Source organism: Schistocerca serialis, chromosome 11 (genome assembly GCF_023864345.2).
Source record: "Schistocerca serialis cubense isolate TAMUIC-IGC-003099 chromosome 11, iqSchSeri2.2, whole genome shotgun sequence".
NCBI classification, from domain to species: Eukaryota; Metazoa; Arthropoda; class Insecta; order Orthoptera; family Acrididae; genus Schistocerca; species Schistocerca serialis.
This window is the reverse complement of record NC_064648.1, coordinates 170,535,285-170,557,942: the sequence shown is the minus strand read 5'-3', so window position 1 is coordinate 170,557,942 and position 22,658 is coordinate 170,535,285. Positions and strand designations below refer to the sequence as shown.

At 42.5% G+C, this 22,658-nt stretch overlaps 1 protein-coding gene across 1 annotated transcript in view; it reads left to right on the top strand.

The window, feature by feature from the left end:
- LOC126427370 (5'-AMP-activated protein kinase subunit gamma-1-like) overlaps positions 1–22,658 on the top strand; it is a 632,906-nt gene that overhangs the window by 577,866 nt on the left and 32,382 nt on the right. Inside the window, exons 8-10 of the mRNA XM_050089719.1 lie at positions 3,959–4,111; positions 16,331–16,509; positions 20,998–21,201. Coding sequence (XP_049945676.1) covers positions 3,959–4,111; positions 16,331–16,509; positions 20,998–21,201 — 536 coding nt within the window. The remainder of the gene's footprint in view (positions 1–3,958; positions 4,112–16,330; positions 16,510–20,997; positions 21,202–22,658) is intronic.

Sequence of the window (22,658 nt, the reverse complement as noted above, 5' to 3'; positions counted from 1 at the left end):
CTGCCTGCTCCATATTCAGATTGAATAACATCGGGGAGAGGCTACATCCCTGTCTCACTCCCTTCCCAACCACTGCTTCCCTCTCATATGCACATATGCTTCTTAATTGATGGTTGACCCTCTTAGCTTCACATCCCAGAAGACTGTCACCTTGTCGGCCGGAGTGGCCGAGCGGTTAAAGGCGCTACAGTCTGGAACCGCACGACCGCTACGGTCGCAGGTTCGAATCCTGCCTCGGGCATGGATGTGTGTGATGTCCTTAGGTTAGTTAGGTTTAAGTAGTTCTAAGTTCTAGGGGACTTATGACCACAGCAGTTGAGCCCCATAGTGCTCAGAGCCATTCAGACTGTCACCTTGAAATTTTCCGTCACGGGGGGGGGGGGGGGGGGGGGGTTGTCTCGAATTTCTTCTTTTATGGTGAATGAGGATGATGCTACTCCAGGAAATGCCTTTTTGTTTCCGGCGCAAAGTTGGTGCACCCAGCTTTCTTTCCCCGTAACGATCCGTGACAGAAAGGCCTCTCTGTTGGTCTCAAAACGCTCCAACAAATAAAAATGGTTCAAATGGCTCCGAGCACTATGGGAGTTAACAGCTGCGGTCATCAGTCCCCCAGAACTTAGAACTACTTAAACCTAACCAACCTAAGAACATCACACACATCCATGCCCGAGGCAGGATTCGAACCTGCGATGGAACGCTCCAACACTTCAGATGGAATGGCCTTTCTTTGAATCTTGTGGTCCGCTGTGAGCATTCGTGGAGCCCATCGTGAGCACCCCTTTTTGTATCGGAGAATCTCGATCATTGCAGGCGCACTTCCAATGCTGACGGACGACTGCAGAGCCAGTTGTCGAGTTGTGATGCGCCGGTCGGCACGAATAATGGCGTCCGCACGACTCAACACGTGTGGAGCAGTGGCTGTGACAGGGCGTCCAACTGTACTAATATCAACCACAGCATCGCCACACACTGCACACAGATATTTATGGATTTTCACCATCGTTTCTATTCTACACGCGAGAATTCAGTAACAGCATGCTGCTTGCAACGTGAGTCGTATGTAGACGCCATTTTGACTCTGTAGTAGAGTTGTGGCGATTCGTGAATGAGTCGTTCATTTGAACGACTCTAAATAAAGAATCGAAAGAATCGAATCATGCTACGGACGTATCGTCGTTCAAAAGAATCGTAAGAACGATTGCGTGTTTCCGAGTCGTGACGATTTCAAGTTCCAACGATTCATCGATTCTTTGTACGCTATTCTTCGAAGGCAACTTTCGAATCATGGCGAGTCGTGCCGAATGATTACGACTGCCAGATGGCAGTGAAGTGGAGGATGCGTCGTGAACAAAGGAAGCTTGGAACGAACAAACGAAGTTCGTGGGCCGTAATATTACTCGTGAAAAGTGAAAACCGAGCTGACACTTGGCGGTGGCTGACGGGAACGGGCGTAAAGGCATTTCCCATTTGCAGTCGCTACCATCAGCCACCGCGCCGACGTCAGCTTAGTTTGCGCGAGTAATGCACGAACTAGTGATGGCAGAAACGATATACAGCGAGTACACAGCTCCCAATACAGACGATTAAAATCAAGAAATCCAAGTACGATGAATAAATACGTACCTCTTATTTGTTGCAAATGCAATGCAAAACACACACACCTTCTTTACACACGGGCAATAGCACTTGATTTATGTATTATATTTAGCGTATCTCGAAAACGGCCGCAACGATTTAGATGAAATTTTGTGTTTAAACTGGTTTTTGCTTTTTGAGTTCGCCTACATAGTTCGATCCTTCCGTAAAAAGTCAGTTTTATAATATATATATATATATATATATATATATATATATATATATATATATATATATATATATTTCATAGTTCCATTCGTAAAAACGCAATTTTATATTATAAAAACGCTATTTCACATTTTTTATAACGCCATCTCGTAAAACTATTTCTGGCATATCTTATCATGACACAGTTCGATTCTAACCCCATTGACAATTTCAGACATGTCCTGCCATCTGTAAGTAAGATGTAGAACTTTTTGCATTACATAAGAATCGTGCCATCGCAGACTAGAATGAATCGTGAAAGAATCGTGAACGAATCGTAGGAATCGATTCGCAATGTGAGATTGAATCGTAGTAATCGAATCGGGAAAAAGAATCGAGTTGCCCAACTCTACTCTGTAGTACGGCTCTGCCATCTGCCGGAACGGTTCGAAACTTCACCGGCGCACAAAACGAACATCAAACGTGAAGCACCAACGATGTTGTTTGTCTGTGTATATTAATAGCTTTTTAGAAAAAAAATGTGTGGCATTACTCATTTGAACGACCCTTGTATAATGGTGACAAGCTTGGAAAGCAGAGCATACGTAATGCATTATAGACTCTGTTACAACTGTTGACCTAGGATAAAATCGAAGTGTTAGATTTTGAAACCTCATCTTACATGAAACTTTAGTAACACGCTGAACTCGCACAAATAGTGATATTGCCTTCGCTTTTGAATTTTGCAGCACCAAAATCGCCGTGTAAAACTTAAAACATTTGTTTTCAAAGAACTATAACATTAAATCATAATACTGATTTAAATGGTTCCAGTAATAACCAGTGCAATCGAATTACGCATATAACTGGAAAACTGTGTTTGTTAGTGGATTACGTCTCGTTGAAATTTTTTTTAAAAATTACGTCGTTTTTGCCATCGCCTGTGCTAATTATTACGATTTCAACTATGGTAGTTTCGACCTTAGATCATTTTCAGTCAAGTCATTTAAATACTGAGTGATCAAAAAGTCAGTATAAATTTGGAAACTTAAGAAACCACGGAATAATGTAGATAGAGAGGTAAAAATTGACACACAAGCTTGGAATTACATTGGGTTTTATTAGAACAAAAAAAAAACCAAAGTTCACAAAATGTCCGACAGATGGCGCAACTGCTACCGTGACGGGTTACAGTTACGCCGATATGTTACAGAATCGCATCATCCATAGCCTGATAAACACCTGCTGGAACGTACGATATTTATGCAGGATTGTGCCTGTATTGCTTGACGCCTGAAAAATCTCTTGCGCGCGTCGTTTGGTGATGATCGTGTGCTCAGCCGCCACTTTCGTCACGCTTGGCCTCCCAGGTCCCCAGACCTCAGTCCGTGCGATTATTGGCTTTGGGGTTACCTGAAGTCGCAAGTGTATCGTGACCGACCGACATCTCTAGGGATGCTGAAAGACAACATCCGACGCCAATGCCTCACCGTAACTCCGGACATGCTTTACAGTGCTGTTCACAACATTATTCCTCGGCTATAGCTATTGTTGAGGAATGATGGCGGACACATTGAGCAATTCCTGTAAAGAACAGCATCTTTGCTTTGTCTTACTTTGTTATGCTAATTATTGCTATTCTGATCAGATGAAGCGGCATCTGTCGGACATTTTTTGAACTTTTGTATTTTTTTGTTCTAATGAAACCCCATGTCATTCCAAGCATGTGCGTCAATTTGTACCTCTCTATCTACATTATTCCTTGCTTTATTCAGTTTTCAAACTAATACTGACTTTTTGATTACCCGGTACACCAAACTTAGTTCGACAGATGAACACCCTACGTATTTCGCGAGACATGTAACAAAAATCTGGGCTGAGAATTACCAAAAATTAATAAATCGCTGAAATATGCAGCCCCGGTGTGTGAGGTTTTCTGGTTTCTTTCTCGGTTGCCGCCGCGCGGGGTAGACGCTCGGTCTGGGGCACCTTGCCACGGTTCGCGCGGCTGCCCCCGTCGGAGGTTCGAGTCCTCCCTCGGGCATGGGTGTGTTCGTCTTGTCCTTAGCATAAGTTAGTTTAAGTTAGATTACGTAGTGTGTAACCTTGGAGACCGATGTTCTCAGCAGTTTGGTCCCACAGGAACCTCCACCACCAAAAACTGTCTCTGTTGCAGGCGTGCGCGCAGCCCCCCTGTGGGACAGCAAGCGGCAAGAGTTCGTGGGCATGCTGACCATCACCGACTTCATCAAGATCCTGCAGATGTACTACACCTCGCCCTCCGCCGCCATCGGCGAGCTCGAGGAGCATAAGCTGGACACCTGGAGAGGTGAGTTGGACAGTCCTACGCCCTGGGCGTTTATTCTTTATCTCCAAGTACCCGGTTAGCACACTGGACTCGCATTCGGGAGGACGACGGTTCAAACCCACGTCCGGCCACCCTGACTTGGGTTTTGCGTGATTTCCCTGAATCACTTCAGGCAAATGCCGGGATGGTCCCTTTGAAGGGGTATTTCCTTCCCCACACTTCCCTAATCCGAAGAAACGGATGACTTCGCTGTTTGGTCCAATCCCCCAAACCAACCAACCAGCCAAAACCGAGTGGCTATAATTGAAGTACAGCTACTCACAGAGATCCAGTGCGGGCTTCGATTATCGTTCGGCAGCGTAACTCGGTAGATACTCTATTGCGTCTACATCTACATCCATACTCCGCAAGCCACCCAACGGTGTGTGGCGGAGGGCACTTTACGTGCCACTGTCATTACCTCCCTTTCCTGTTCCACTCGCGTATAGTTCGCGGAAAGAACGACTGCCGGAAAGTCTCCGTGCGCGCTGTAATCTCTCTAATTTTACATTCGTGATCTCCTCGGGAGGTATAAGTAGGGGGAAGCAATATATTCGATACCTCATCCAGAAACGTACCCTCTCGAAACCTGGACAGCAAGCTACACCGCGATGCAGAGCGCCTCTCTTGCAGAGTCTGCCACTCGAGTTTGCTAAACATCTCCGTAACGCTGTCACGCTTACCAAATAACCCTGTGACGAAACGCGCCGCTCTTCTTTGGATCTTCTCTACCTCCTCCGTCAACCCGACCTGGTACGGATCCCACACTGTTGAGCAATACTCAAGTATAGGTCGACCGAGTGTTTTGTAAGCCACCTCCTTTGTTGATGGACTGCATTTTCTAAGGACTCTCCCAATGAATCTCAACCTGACACCCGCCTTACCAACAATTAATTTTATATGATCATTCCAGTTCAAATCGTTCCGTACGCATACTCCCAGATATTTTACAGAAGTAACTGCTACCAGTGTTTGTTCCGCTGTCATATCATCACACAATGAAGGATCCTTCTTTCTATGTATTCGCAATACATTACATTTGTCTGTGTTAAGGGTCAGTTGCCAGTCCCTGCACCAAGTGCCTATGCGCTGCAGATTCCTGCATTTCGCTGCAATTTTCTAATGCTGCAACTTCTCTGTATACTACAGCATCATCCGCGAAAAGCCGCATGGAACTTCCGACAGTCTCTACTAGGTTATAAATATAATCTTCAATTGTTTGACTTTTTCTGCTGACGTCCCAGTCCTAAATGGGAACATTGCTGTACGTCTTTCTCGCGTTTACAGTGCCAGATTTGCACCTGGTGGCCGAAATTGGAAGCATTTTTTTCCCCAGTGTAAACAAACCAGTTTACACTGGGGGAAAAATATTTCCAATTTCGGCCACCAGGTACAAATCTGGCGCTGTGAATGCGAGAAAGAGGTACAGCAATGTTCCCATATGTATGAATTAGGACTGGGACGTGAGCAGAAAAAGTACATCAATTGAGGAAGACATAATGTTGATTTTATTACTAACTGTCGCTTTTACAATTTGCTCAGTATGACCACCGGAGACTTCGACGGTATGCCCTGTCTGTAAAGTGATATGACCTATAGTTGCTAGGAGCAGTTCTGGTGGGATCTGAGCAATGTGTTACTGTGTACTTGCCTTCAGATCAGGCAGAGACCGAACGCGTGCCTGGCAAGAAAATCTTTTCAGATATTGGCAGGGCCAAAAGTCACATGTATTCAGATCAGGTGGTCTTGCAGTCGATGCATCTGGAAAACCTCTGGAGGTAATTTTGTCGTGACTCGTTGTCACTGCAGCAGATGGTGCAGCAGATGATCTGTTACTGGTAGGTTTGATCACCACGCGAGTGTTACGGAAATGCTTCAGGAACTCGGGTGGGACTCTCTGGAGGAAAGGAGGCGTTCTTTTCGTGAATCGCTACTGAGGAAATTTAGAGAACCAGCATTTGAGACTGACTACAGTACAATTTTACTGCCACCAACTTACATTTCGCGGAAAGACCAGAAAGATAAGATAAGAGAGATTAGGGCTCGTACAGAGGCATATAGGCAGTCATTTTTCCCTCGTTCTGTTTTGGGAGTGGGAAGCAAGGAGAGGATGTTGGTAGAATGCCAGTATCCGCCGGTGTGGCCGAGCGGTTCTAGGCGCGTCAGTCTGGAACCGCGAGACCGCTACGGTCGCAGGTTCGAATCCTGCCTCGGGCATGGATGTGTGTGATGTTCTTAGGTTAGTCAAATGGTTCAAATGGCTCTGAGCACTATGGGACTTAACAGCTATGGTCATCAGTCCCCTAGAACTACTTAAACCTAACTAACCTAAGGACATCACACAACACCCAGTCATCACGAGGCAGAGAAAATGCCTGACCCCGCCGGGAATCGAACCCGGGAACCCGGGCGTGGGAAGCGAGAACGCTACCGCACGACCGCGAGCTGCGGACTAGGTTGGTCAGGTTTAAGTAGGTCTAAGTTCTAGGGGACTGATGACGTAAGATGTTAAGTCCCATAGTGCTTAGAGCCATTTGAACAAAGAGCAAATTTAAATGTTGCTACAGATGATGTTTCAGTTCTACATCTACATACATACTCCGCAAACCACCATACAGTGCGTGGCGGAGGGTACCTCGTACCACAACAAGCATCTTCTCTCCCTGTTCCACTCCCAAAACAGAACGAGGGAAAAATGACTGCCTATATGCCTCTGTACGAGCCCTAATCTCTCTTATCTTATCTTTCTGGTCTTTCCGCGAAATGTAAGTTGGTGGCAGTAAAATTGTACTGTAGTCAGTCTCAAATGCTGGTTCTCTAAATTTCCTCAGTAGCGATTCACGAAAAGAACGCCTCCTTTCCTCCAGAGAGTCCCACCCGAGTTCCTGAAGCATTTCCGTAACACTCGCGTGGTGATCAAACCTACCAGTAACAGACCATCTGCTGCACCATCTGGATCTTGTACACGTACCAGTGTAAAATAGACTGCAAAACTATCCGTACTGATGGACGTGGGATGGACAGTTTTCATGACACTGTGTGAGCGCTAGCACTATCCCAGGCACGTGCTGTGTGGACATCTACAGCAACAACAAACTCGTCAAGAACTTCCACTGGGATAGCACACCTTCCTCTTCCAGGTGCCACACCAAGCTCATTCGTAATATCGAATTTCGTCATCATTTCTTTAAACAATTTAATTATGTCAGTCCTCTCCTCGCAGCTTTTTCAGTTGGCGATACTCTGTAATTGCTGCCATTCGCGTAAAACACAGTCTCCTTCTCGATAGCCAATACCGGTCACCCACATTATGGCTTGTCAAATGATAGTATGGATTTCATACCGTCATGCAGTTTGCAGCGTCAGATTTGCACCTGGTGGCCAAAGTTGGAACTAATTTTTTTTCCAGCATGAATTAGTTCTGCATTAATGCATTAACAGATCTACAAAGTTTTGCTGTCATACCATACTTACAGCCCAGAGTGGACCTACGTGATCAGCTGCACTTTAGTTATAACCACCTGGTTGATGAAAACCGATAAATCCGTTACTTTCTTACAGAGGCCAGGACATAGTACCTTACGGAAACACAGTGTCCATCCCGTGTATATAATATGCAGGATGTCTCTTTGTCCAGAAGCAAAATGAGTAAAAGGCGTGTGAAACACATATTGTTGACCAGCCGGGAGGACATTAATCAACATGATTGCCTTTGTTGTAACACCGTTCATAACGACGATATGAACAGCAGTATTCCTTTTTTATTTTTTATTTACTAATTCACTTCCTCTCATAAAGACATGTTGAAAAACTTACCACTGTCAACTATTGATGTAAACATTGCGTTATTAAAAACGTAATACGAAATTGTGTTTACGTCTCTTGTACGAGCACATAGTGCAGTTTCCAAGGGCAACGTAACTTGTCCACTTGTTGGAATTGACAGTAAACACACAGAAACACGAGGAAAATGCATACATCTGGTATCCAACAGCATTAAGTTTGAAGGTTTCTGTGAGTATAATGTACACCAACTATTTGAAACAGTTAACGCAGAAGAGGAATCAGCGATCATAAAGCGGCTACTGCATCGATGATTTCAGCCGTAAATGGAAATATTAAAAAAGGTAGGAAGATTTTTCTGTTTAGCAAAAGTGACAAAAAGCAGATTTCAAAGTACTTGATGGCTCAACACAAAAGTTTTGTCTCAAGTACAGATAGTGTTGAGGATCAGTGGACAAAGTTCAAAACCATCGTACAATATGCGTTAGATGAGTATGTGCCAAGCAAGATCGTAAGAGATGGAAAAGAGCCACCGTGGTACAACAACAGAGTTAGAAAACTGGTGCGGAAGCAAAGGGAACTTCACACCAAACATAAACATAGCCAAAGCCTTGCAGACAAACAAAAATTACGCGAAGCGAAATGTAGTGTGAGGAGAGCTATGCGAGAGGCGTTCAATGAATTCGAAAGTAAAGTTCTACATACTGACTTGGCAGAAAATCCTAAGAAATTTTGGTCTTATGTCAAAGCGGTAGGTGGATCAAAACAAAATGTCCAGACACTCTGTGACCAAAATGGTACTGAAACAGAGAATGACAGACTAAAGGCCGAAATACTAAGTGTCTTTTTCCAAAGCTGTTTCACAGAGGAAGACTGCACTGTAGTTCCTTCTCTAGATTGTCGCACAGATGACAAAATGGTAGATGTCGAAATAGACGACAGAGGGATAGAGAAACAATTAAAATCGCTCAAAAGAGGAAAGGCCGCTGGACCTGATGGGATACCAATTCGATTTTACACAGAGTACGCGAAGGAACTTGCCCACCTTCTTGCAGCGGTGTACCGTACGTCTCTAGAAGAGCGTAGCGTTCCAAAGGATTGGAAAAGGGCGCAGGTCATCCCCGTTTTCAAGAAGGGACGTCGAACAGATGTGCAAAACTATAGACCTATATATCTATCGTCGATCAGTTCTAGAATTTTGGAACACGTATTATGTTAGAGTATAATGACTTTTCTGGAGACTAGAAATCTACTCTGTAGGAATCAGCATGGGTTTCGAAAAAGACGATCGTGTGAAACCCAGCTCGCGCTATTCGTCCACGAGACTCAGAGAGCCATAGACACGGGTTCCCAGGTAGATGCCGTGTTTCTTGACTTCCGCAAGCCGTTCGATATAGTTCCCCATAGTCGTTTAATGAACAAAGTAAGAGCATGTGGACTATCAGACCAATTGTGTGATTGGATTGAAGAGTTCCTAGATAACACAACGCAGCATGTCATTCTCAATGGAGAGAAGTCTTCCGAAGTAAGTGATTTCAGGTGTGCCGCAGGGGAGTGTCGTAGGACCGTTGCTATTCACAATATACATAAATGACCTTGTGGATGACATCGGAAGTTCACTGAGGCTTTTTGCGGATGATGCTGTGGTATATCGAGAGGTTGTAACAATAGAAAATTGTACTGAAATGCGGGAGGATCTGCTGCGAATTGACGCATGGTGCAGGGAATGGCAACTGAATCTCAATGTAGGCAAGTGTAATGTGCTGCGAATACATGCCGGCCGAAGTGGCCGTGCGGTTAAAGGCGCTGCAGTCTGGAACCGCAAGACCGCTACGGTCGCAGGTTCGAATCCTGCCTCGGGCATGGATGTTTGTGATGTCCTTAGGTTAGTTAGGTTTAACTAGTTCTAAGTTCTAGGGGACTAATGACCTCAGCAGTTGAGTCCCATAGTGCTCAGAGCCATTTGAACCATTTTTTTGCGAATACATAGAAAGAAAGGTCCCTTATCATTTAGCTGCAGTATAGCAGGTCAGCAACTGGAAGCAGTTAATTCCATAAATTATCTGGGAGTAGGCATTAGGAGTGATTTAAAATGGAATGATCATATAAAGTTGATCGTCGGTAAAGCAGATGCCAGACTGAGATTCATTGGAAGAATCCTAAGGAAATGCAATCCGAAAACAAAGGAAGTAGGTTACAGTACGCTTGTTCGCCCACTGCTTGAATACTGCTCAGCAGTGTGGGATCCGTACCAGATAGGGTTGATAAAGAAGATCCAACGGAGAGCAGCGCGCTTCGTTACAGGATCATTTAGTAATCTCGAGAGCGTTACGGAGATGACAGATAAACTCCAATGGAAGACTCTGCAGGAGAGACGCTCAGTAGCTCGGTACGGGCTTTTGTTGAAGTTTCGAGAACATACGTTCGAACAGATCTTGAGAGGAAGTGGGTTAGCAAATAAAAAACATGCAGGGAGCTCTGTATATTTAGAATGTCACTACATCCCTAGTACAGACGGATTCTTTTCGAACGTGTCGTGGATTGTTTATATATGTTGCGCAGACATTCCCGTTTGATACCGGGAATAAAGCAGCTACGTAACTTTTAAGGGCAAGTGATATTACATCCTGCTTCTTTACGATAGGTGTCATAGTTCAGATGCACTCGATTTTTGGTAGTTTTCGGTATGATACGGCACTTTATAATATTACAGAGCCTGACGTACATTTTTGCAACTTTCCGAAAAAATCCGAATTTACCACACATTAGCGATTATATCCCTGCTAATTCCTCTTTTTTTCTGCTATTTCTGCGTATTTATTTTCTCGTTTTTGCGACCTAAAGCACAATTTTTCTTACTGGTGACACTTTGTATTTATTTAACGCATTTTACGTACTTGCTCCCAGTTTATTAAATAAATAGTAGATCGAGTAATCTATATACATAATCGACAAGTCACTGAGAAATGCATGGAGGATAGTATTTGTTGAAACAACTAAGCATTCCCTTTCCTGTTCGAGGAGCAAATTTACGAGAGGAAGCGATTGTTTGTAAGCTTTTTTATGAGCCGTAATATCTATTATATAGTCATAAAATTGTAGAAAACTAGGTCTACAGAATCAAGCCTTAATTATAATGGGTCTCGAAATTTTTAAACATATACAGTGTCTCTTACTAATATGATAACTAGAGCAACATGGTATGTATCCATGAAAAGTTACTATCCCCCCTTTCACATATTTTTCTTTGCATCCGTAGCAACAATAGTAATTCACCATCGCTATTACACCATCAACAAACGGTGAAACACAACAAAAACTCTCGATATTATAAACTTCAAACTCTGCAGAAAGCACACACTCACAGCGAAGTCCCGAAAACACGCTACAATCCTGGTTTAATGTTGACAAGATGCGCAGAACGCAGTGGTCACTCCAGAGATTTTTACTCTATGGAAAAATGACTTAATACTCTTCTGTAATTTTTGAAGAGCGTGGAGTAAAAAGGACAAAGATTAAAGAAGACAATGTACGATTCAGTAATTTTCATTTGTTCGAGAAGAGAAGACGTACATTATCGAGTGGCACCTCTGGCCTAGCAAGACGCACTCCTATTTTCATATTAAGAGGTCTGTAATAAGTGCAATAATTTTTAATTTATGTAAATTTTTTAGATTACAAAATGTTGTTTTTTACTATTGAAACTACATTTTATTTATAGAAGTAGTGTGTCCATTCCTGCAGTTTTTGAAATTTTTGTTAGTTGCGATCTTACCTAATTGTCAGCCATTACGGTCGGTAAAACTATTTTTGGTAATTACGGCCCATCCAGCCGAGAAATTATCAAGATAACTTGTTCAATTACGTAGACTTGTTCATTTTATGCACTTACAGAAGTATTAAAGTATCTCCGTCACTACTTTGATTTTCTGGTGTAAATTTTGCCGTATTGGGCAAAAATGTCTAGTATGCAATGTTTTTCACGTAGGCTCCATTACAGAGAAAGCTGTAACTAAACGTACTTCATGCAACGAAAATTAACAATCCAATGTGCTGCTAATAACTACACCAACATTCGAACCCTAAGGTTTCAACCCCATAACAAAAAGATTATGATCACATATTGATTTTGGTTTGGTATGCGACAACGCATAAAAGGAAATAATTATAATTAATTATTTGACGCACCGAAGTGTTGGGTGTAATAAGTCTGCGTTAACATTATTACAGTTTAAAAGATTGAAAGAAGAACTGTGATAAAAATAATCATTATCTGATTCATACAACACGTCACAATCACACGTTACACCGTACATCGTCCAAATTCAGTGTTTTGTACCAAATTCATTGCTTTTGCCAAATTTGGTGCTCCTTGCCAAATCCAGGGCAGTTACGTACGAAATTCTGTGTTACTTTTTGACAAAGTCGGTGCTATTTTTAGCCAAATTTAGTGTTTTTCGACGAATTCAGTTTACTTTTTCGCTAAATTCCGTTTGAGTTTTTTTCGCCAAATTCGGTGTTATTTTCCTCACATTCGCGGTTTCCTTTCGCCAATATTTTTTGTCAGTTCGGTATCATTTATTTGCAAAATTCGATGTTACTTTTTTGTCAGATTAAGAGTAATTTTTTGCCAAACTCAGCGGTTTTTGCCAAATACGTTTTTTTAACGAAATTCAGTACTATTTCTTACCAAATTCGGTGTTGTTTTTTTTAGCCAAATTCCGCGGTATTTATGCCACATGACATTATATACGAAGACAGCAACTAGTTCTCGAAAGAACAGTTAACTGTTGATGACCGTCCAAGGGATAAGTCCCTGCAGTCGCGCTATTCATCTGTGTCCTCGGTGGCTGAGACGGATAGAGCGTCTGCCATGTGAGCAGGAGATCCCGGGTTCGAGTCCCGGTCGGGGCACACATTTTCAGCTGTCCACATCGAGGTATAACAACACCACCTGTCGGCAGCTGAGGTTGTCAGTCATCCTTTATTCCACATGACATTGCCAGATGTGGTGGCATTTGGGCAGTGTCGGTGCTGTTTCCACCCTCACATCAAAGTTAGTTACGTAAGAAATGGACTGCCATTTTAATGTTAATCATAAATCTTAGCCTTGAGCAAGTTAAACTATCAGTTAAGAATATTAGTATTCTGCCGTCCTCAAGTTTATAACATTTTTAGACGACAAAATTACAAATTTCGCAGTACCTCGTGAAATCGGAAGTTTTTACGTTACTGCCCTAAAACAAACGCAGTTTCACTTTATTTTTCGCGCTTTGTTGTTTTCGCAAAGTCTTCCTGTCACTACAAGTGACCAACCCATAGCACCCTAATACGCTGATGACCTCGCCTTAGCCACCCAGAGCACAGTTTTCCAATCATTCTAGAACAACCTCACGAATGCTCGCAAACCACTTTCCAAATACTACAGTACAAACCAGTGTGCGTACTCTTCATTTGAGTAACAGGGAAGCTAGTCGGAAATTAAAGATGTACAGTCTGGTGTAACTAAAACACTGAGATGCCCCAAAATTCCTAGGAGTGCTACTTGATAGACTTGCAGGAACTGCAAGTTAAGTTTGCACCAGGGACAACCTTCAGTGGCAAACTGGCCAGACCACAAATGGTTAGTCAATCTGAAATTAATTGTACTTCAGCAATGGCAGTAAGCCATTTTGCAGCAGAGTATACATGTCATGTTTGACATAATTCCACACGTACCAAGCTGCTGGATATGGCTCTCGGTGACAGCTGCAGACTCATAACAGGTTTCTCGAAATCCACTCTAGTCCACTGACTTTACCACATTTTTTTTACGTGTTTGAGATTATGCTGTGGTGCCACATTTTATTGATTACTTTCAGGATTTTGGAGTTTGTAGCTGTTGGGCTCAAATCGGAGGTCACCAACTCTCTTTCTGCCGATGTTCGTACTTATTCTAGATGTGTTTCTGTGGTCTGATTGTGATATGAGAACAAAAATGTTGTAACTGTGGCTGGAAGCACGTGACTCCTTCGCTCCTGGCATATGCCTTGCAGGTAAGGGCAGTATCTCTGGGGAAAACCTTGGCCAGGAGTGGTTTCTTGTGTATTTTACATAACTGAGACAATAACTAACTGCAAGTTACTTACGCTATAGATGTGCACACTTAGTTTTCTGACTGGCAAACGTGTTAATTACTTTATTGTTAAACGTTGGAATTTCACTGATTTCCTTCTTGTGAATGGAACAAACTGTGAGTGAGTTCACCATCTTTTGACCCACGCTGCTGTTGAGGAAGGTATTAGTTCTTTTTTAAGGTACTGGAACTGTGTAGCGCTTGCCCACAAAAGTCGAAGCGCCCAGGAAATTTCATATCAGTGCACACTCCAATGCAAAATGAAAAATCCATTCTAGGAACAGTACATGTACATATTTTAAATACTTCTTGCAAGACGTTTTATCCATGCTATATTGATATGTTGTTTCATCTGCATTTAGATGTAAAATAGAGAAATTAAACAGCAGAATTGCAATGATTGCCACAGATTGTGTGTTTTCCCTGAAATAGGAATTTCACATATTACAAGAAAGTGAGCATGTGATCTCCCTACTGATAATATGAATCAATGATTTGTTCTTCTCTCTCTCTCTCTCTCTCTCTCTCTCTCTCTCTCATGCACATGCACACGCAAATTACCACTACTGACTGTAGTACTGTAGTAATGCAAGCAAAAATATTTTGAGTTCACACATTGGTGTTACCACCTTACCATCTGGTAAACAAGTTCATTTTTCATTACATGTTTCAGCTTGTGCTTACAGAAACGGTATCATAAACAGTTTTGACTTCTTAGCAAGTCATTCACTGATGACCTGGCTATGTTTAAATAGTACCTTGTTGAAGTATAAGTGAACAGGCCAGGAGAGATGGTTGGAATGTTGGGGGATTAGCCCATTCAGGGGAAAGATGGCAAATTCAACTCTGGATCATATGACAGGAATTGGAGTTCCTGTCCACCGAATGTATCCAGCGTCCTAGACTGCTGGTTAGTTTGTACCAGAGTAAGGGTGCTAGACGAGGTTAGTTTTCACCTGAGGTGTTGCTCGGTGTCTTTAATCAGATATACACTAAATGACATTCTGAGCACACCACCTAGACTGTTCAGTTGTACTCGGACGAGTTGCTGTGTAGTGTGTTCAAATCGTCTCGTGACGAGACTGAATTGCAGTTTCTAAAAAAAAAAAAAAAATGACTTCTTCTGTACGACTTCTTCTGTACGACTTCTTCTGTACGACTTCTTCTGTACGACTTCTTCTGTATGACTTCTTCTGTATGACTTCTTCTGTACGACTTCTTCTGTACGACTTCTTCTGTACGACTTCTTCTGTACGACTTCTTCTCTACGACTTCTTCTCTACGACTTCTTCTCTACGACTTCTTCTCTACGACTTCTTCTCTACGACTTCTTCTCTACGACTTCTTCTCTACGACTTCTTCTCTACGACTTCTTCTCTACGACTTCTTCTCTACGACTTCTTCTCTACGACTTCTTCTCTACGACTTCTTCTCTACGACTTCTTCTCTACGACTTCTTCTCTACGACTTCTTCTCTACGACTTCTTCTCTACGACTTCTTCTCTACGACTTCTTCTCTACGACTTCTTCTCTACGACTTCTTCTCTACGACTTCTTCTCTACGACTTCTTCTCTACGACTTCTTCTCTACGACTTCTTCTCTACGACTTCTTCTCTACGACTTCTTCTCTACGACTTCTTCTCTACGACTTCTTCTCTACGACTTCTTCTCTACGACTTCTTCTCTACGACTTCTTCTCTACGACTTCTTCTCTACGACTTCTTCTCTACGACTTCTTCTCTACGACTTCTTCTCTACGACTTCTTCTCTACGACTTCTTCTCTACGACTTCTTCTCTACGACTTCTTCTCTACGACTTCTTCTCTACGACTTCTTCTCTACGACTTCTTCTCTACGACTTCTTCTCTACGACTTCTTCTCTACGACTTCTTCTCTACGACTTCTTCTCTACGACTTCTTCTCTACGACTTCTTCTCTACGACTTCTTCTCTACGACTTCTTCTCTACGACTTCTTCTGTACGACTTCTTCTGTACGACTTCTTCTGTACGACTTCTTCTGTACGACTTCTTCTGTACGACTTCTTCTGTACGACTTCTTCTGTACGACTTCTTCTGTACGACTTCTTCTGTACGACTTCTTCTGTACGACTTCTTCTGTACGACTTCTTCTGTACGACAAATCGTTAAAACAGTCGTAACCTGACACGCCCCTCCTTCAGTGCTGAAACTCGTACCTGAGCTTAGCTCTCTCGCATTAGCAGCCTGCGCACAGCTCTGCTGGTATACCACAAGTGAAACGGGCAGTCACTGACAGCTGTTGGCGTTCTGTTTTTTCTGCAGAGGTGCTGAAGGACCAGGTGAAGCCGCTGGTGCACATCGGCCCGGACGAGTCCCTGTACGACGCCATCGCGACGCTCATCCGCAACCGCATCCACAGGCTGCCCGTCATCGACCCGGCCACCGGCGACGTCCTCTACATACTCACCCACAAGCGCATTCTGCGCTTCCTCTACCTCTACGTGAGTAATGTCGAAACTAGAGTCGTACGGAGTGGTCGGTTGGTGTAGCTTTCACTACTGTCAAATCGGACAGCTTTCTGTTCGCGGTGCCCGTGTCTCTCGCAAAGTATAATTGTTACGGCTTACACACACGTGTCGAGTGCAAGGATTTGTACCGAGTCGCACACTTGTGAGTCGGCGTGTGTTTTTCTGTGTAACTAACCTGTTTCTACGGGTTATTACGTCAAGATTATTGGGAATGGAAATACTTATTGCTTGTGGAATTAATGTGAGAAGATTAGGGTTGCCACTGTCTCTAACCATACAACTAATCAAAGGTTTGGCCGAGTCGGAAAATAAATTAATTTGATCACAGACCAAAAACTCATAAAAATGCATATGTTGTGATGTCGCTCATAGCGGATACGATGTAATTAATAGTATTGCCCGCGCACTGTTCACGACAATCAAAGATTTAAAATAAAATAGAAAATGCATGAACACTGCATAAGATCGGCTCCCAGCAACACACCTGAAAATAAGACTTAATCTAAAGCACTTGTTTTAAAATAAAAAAGGAAACTAATCACTGGACCTGTGCGTAAGGAAACACGTTGGATGTGCTAACGGGAAATCTATGAGGTGAGTGGCTTAGGTGCAAAAACGTAACCTCGGAACACAAGAGAAAATTGTGGATAAAATCATTTATTCCTAAGACATTAAGGAAAAGCATCGATACATTACCCGTTATAATCTACTCCTAAAATCATTGGTGTGAATAATTCGTACCACTGCTGTTGCCTGATCGCAATAACTCGTAAAGCGGTACACGTTTCGCTGTACGCATGCGTGCCCACGTGATTTGTGGAGACGCACTTCGTAGGTATCGTGTCCAAGTTGCAACAATATCACATCACACAATCATGAGCGGTTAAAGTTCTTTAAAACAAGCACGAGACCGGACAGTCAGTGATGACGGTAGCCCAGCAAAACTTTAATGTTCAACCACATGGTCGGCTCCCCACGGACGAAAGGTACATTAAGCAAGGAAAATTTACGAGAAGGCAAAGCTATTAATATTTAGAAAAATGAAAGCTTATACACGCACAGCTGAAGGCAGACAGACATTCATACAGAAGCGAGTGCTCACTTCTTGTCGACACCTTTGTGTGGCGCTCTTCCGGTGGATCCAAGTCTGCTATAGAAATTTACTAACTGAAACATCTGCCAAAGTTTTGCATTCCTTGCTGCGACAAGGCGAAGCAATCTTTCAGAGTTGAAAAGCGAGACCAAAAGCTAACAGCTCTCGCCTCGCCAAGTTACAACGCGCCACGCGGTCAGTCCAACTCACCCTTCTTCGACTGGAGCACAGCTGTGGACGCTTCCCGTACCGGCGGCAGACTGCCTCCCTTTTTCTTCTCCAGCCTCTTCCATGCTCCACGTGGCCTGGAAAACCCAAAGATGCCATTTCCGCCACCAACCTAACGCAGGTGGATTTCTCACAAGTAGCGCAAACCCCCTTTGCCCTTGACCACTACGAGAGTTGGCTATTCTGTACAACTGCTCCTGAATCTGTGCGACTATCACAGAGTTTCTGCAGCAGACTACGCCAGCGTCTAGCAACGTGACACACGACCACATTCATTCAATCACACCACTACGAGAGATACGAGAAAAGAGAAACGAGGAAAAGAAAGAGAAATGCTAGTGAAAATGGGCTACCGGACTAATGAAAGGTGGCCACAGGACCCTTTCATCTGGCTTTGTCTTACGTGATACGAGGAGGACACGACATATCCGATTGTGCACGTCGAGAGGCACTACATCGGTGATAAGTGTAAGACGGGAGGAAATAATAATTGGGTGGTGAGGTGTTGTTCTTGTTGGTTTTGGGTTTTATGTAGCTGCTGGCTCACTCCTTGTAGTTGAACCTGAGTCAGAACACTTTATGAGAGCTGGCATAACATCTGATGTATTTACCTCTGTCTTTTAATCTGGTTGCTAGAGTTTATTGTCTTGTCAGTGCCTCTGAAATCCTGTATGTTGCCTAGGAAAGTTTGACTACTTCGCGTTCTGCAGCTGTTATTGGAACACCTTCTACTCGTATCACAATAAAGCACGTCCACTACTTTCCTTTTACAAACACACTTTTCCTTACACGGGTGAACAGATCATTAAAGTGACTCGTGAATGAAAGTAGAACACAACTTTACATACCAGATACACCTCAAATGCTAGACATGTCAATCGAGATTGAAATATATTTCATTTGTCACAAAACCGTCATGTCCTTTGTTTTCATTCTTGAAGTGTGAGGTTACCCTTCGACAGTCGAGCCATTGACAAGCCACAACGCCAGAATGTAAAAGGCTCATTTCACAACAGATGAAGCCATTTATTTGTTGCCACCTCTTGCCATTTTCTTGTATTCCTCACCTTCCGTTTAATGTCTGCTCATACTAAAACAAACACCAGTGTATGGTATATGTTACGTGACCTACTCCCTACTTAGCATTATCCTGTCACTACACAAGGAGTGTGTAATCTCATTTTCCTAAACAGCATGTAACACTTTGGTGGGAAACTTCAAAATTTTTTGATCTCCATATTGACCAGAATTTAAACTGGGAAAACCACATTTTCAAAATCACAAAAAAAAAATTGTTCATTCATATTTGCACTTTGAGTACTATCAGGCAGAGGTAAATCAGGAAGTTACTGTAATTTGCTTATTTTCTTTGAATAATATCATATGGAATAACTTTCTGGGGCAGTTCATCTTTATGGAAGAAAATATTCATGAATCCTCAGGAACCTGTAATAATGCTGTAAGGATGAAATGTGGTCCTCACACACAATCGGTTTGTAGACATTTATATAAGGAGCTGGACATTTTGATTGCTGATTCACAATATGTTTATTCCCTCACGAAGTTTGTTATTAAGTAAAGCATTACAGTTCTAAAGGAATAATGATGTTCATTATTCCATAGTAAGAGATGAATAGTGCTGCCACCAAAACTATTTGGTCACATTTCCAGAGGTAAATGTCAGACAGACAACAAAGTTAAATGTGAAAACAAACTGAAAAATGCTTCTCTTTGTGTGTAGGAATGACTAACTCACATCTGTGGAGGAGGGGGGGACTTGGAGACTGGAAGTGGAACACATTCTAAGTACCAAGCCTAACATTTGTCAGAAGATTGAAAACAGATGTATCTTTGTATGTATGTAATTGATTTGTATCCAAAAACTTGAGAATGCATTCAGATACCACACAATTATGCAGCTCACCACATCACCACAAAAAATAATGAGACAAATTAGAAAATAAATACTGTATTAATCATTTTCTATGTACTATACCAGGAAACTGAATAATTGTAAGTACCAATAAGAAAGTTTTTACAAGTTCATTTGTGCAAAGAAGAAAACAGCAACCAGCCACTTTTAATAATGCTATTGATTTACAAAAGTAGTGCAGTTAAAGGTTTAGAACCAACAGGTTGATCTTCAGATGACTGTTCGCATTTATATTACATTTGTTGTTGATTACATCAGTTCTTGGGTTCCTGTAACACACACATGAACAGCAGCCTGTTGTTGCTTATGTTAGTTGGTGGGTTCCACCAACTAATGTAAGTAACAAATGCAATATAAACATAAACAGCCCACTGGAGATGAACCTGTTAATATTAAACTGGTAACGGCACTATTTGTGTAAATAAATAGTATTATTAACAGTGGCTGGTTCCAGTTTTCTACTGTGCATGAATCAACTTGTATTTTGTACACAGCAACATTCTCAAAAGTGTCACTTTCCAAAAAACTAACAGTAACAAAATATTTTTTCCAAGTGCTATCAGTACTGAGGCGCTATGTCTTATTTGTATTATCACAAGATTAGAAATACAGCATTACAATTTTAACTTGTAGAACTGTAGTCAACGAAAATCACTTCACATATCTCTCATAAATTTTGGACTTCCAGAGGGAACTAAGCTTGGCACATAGGCCACGTGTCATCTTCTAACACGTGTGGAAAGACTTTCTCTCCACGTCTTTGCACCTGGATCAAGTCTAGGGATATTCAACAGAGTACTGAGAATTCACTGGCACTGAAAATGTGTTTTGCCAAAAAAATTTCCACTCTTCATTTGTAAATGATTAGTGTGTACACATCAAATTGAAATTTATGATTAGTTGTACAAATGATCTAAGGAACATAAAACTAATTGGCTAACTAGCAATCACAAGTTGTCAAGTTAGTGTAAATTGCAGTCATGAAAATAGTGAGCATGTTGCCATGTTTTTCTTCATAAGCTGTTATGTTTCACACCAGAGCAAGATATTGCAAATATAATACACGGAGTAAGGAAACAGTTAATTAAATGATGTTGTTCTCGGAACCTAGAAGGTGATACCTAACTCTGTTCGTACAGTGTCTTCTGTTGCCTTTCTCTACTAGTCTGTGCATTTCAGTGTCTGTGACACGTACGTCGTGTTGCAGATCAACGACCTGCCGAAGCCGAGCTACATGAACAAGACGCTGCGCGAACTGCAGATCGGCACCTACGCGGACATCGAGATGGCGCGCGAGGATACGTCCATCATCGAAGCACTTCACAAGTTCGTGGGGCGGCGCGTCTCCGCCCTGCCCATTGTTGACGAGCAGGGCCGACTCACCGACATCTACGCCAAGTTTGACGTCATCGTGAGTGTCCCGCTGCCCGGAATGCTTGTATCTATTACGACATTACTCACTTCACTGTTTTATACCACCATTGTCATTATGTACAAATATCATTCAGTAATAAGCTATGGAAAACCCAGGATGGAATGTAGCAATATTACGAAAAGAAAAGTTGCCACTCACCATATAGTGGAGACGCTGAGTCGCAGATAGGCACAACAAAAAGACTGCCTACCTGTGACTCAGTAATAATTAAATAGACAAATAGCTGTACAGAGAAAGTGATTCATGAAATCAATTCAGTTTCAATTCTTCATCTATTTTTCCAATAATCCGCATTATCTTCTTAAGAATCTTCATATCCCCTCTGTGAAGAACGACACGCATTCATATCGAAGCCAATTTTTGCTTTTCTTTACCTCTTCATTCTTGCTTTAACGTGATCGCTAGAGCTTCTTTTGCCGGGCCAAATACGAGGGGGGAGGGGCAGAGAGCTGGAAAGTAACAGACCATTTTGAAATAAAAAAAATTAACAGTGGGGGAAAATGAAATTTTATTATACCGGGTGATCAAAAAGTCAGTATAAATTTGAAAACTGAATAAATCACGGAGTAATGTAGATAGAGAGGTACAAATTGACACAAATTCTTGGAATGACATGGAGTTTTATTAGAACCAAAAAAATACAGGTAACCCCAAAGCCAATAATCACACGGACTGAGGTCTGGGGACCTGGGAGGCCAAGCATGACGAAAGTGGCGGCTGAGCACACGATGATCACCAAACGACGCGCGCAAGAGATCTTTCACGCGTGTAGTAATATGGGGTGGAGCGCCATACTGCATAAACGTCGTACGTTCCAGCAGGTGCTTATCAGCGAGGCTGGGATGCTGTGATTCTGTAACATATCGGCGTACTTCTCACCCATCACGGTAGCAGTTACTGACGTTTTGCTGTCCAGCGCCATCTGTCTGACATTTTGTGAACCCTTTTTTTTTTTTCTTTTTCATTTTTTTTTCTTCCTAAATAAACCCCATGTCATTCCAACCATGTGTGTCAATTTTTACCTCTCTATCTACATTTTTCCGTGGTTTATTAAGTTTTGATCACCCGGTATATCTTTTAAAGGTACACTCTGAAGCAATTTTCCTACCTGATCACTGTTCAAAATGAACTGCTTATACTGTCGCAAAAGTTTTTCAATTCCATCTCTCTAGAAATCTGCCACCTGCAATTGCAACCACCGGCTTATACCAGCACGCAGTTCGGCAACAGCGTCGTAGTGTCGTGTGGCGAGCATTGTCTACGTTGCCGGGAAGAGGTGGTAGTTGTACGGTGTCAAATCTGGACTGTACAGTGGGTGGTCAAACAGCTGCCATCCGGAACTCTGTGGGAACTCTCGGGTACAACTGACTGTGGGTGCATGTGCGTTGTTGTCAAATTGTTGTAGGAGGGGCACAAACCACATTCTACCACCA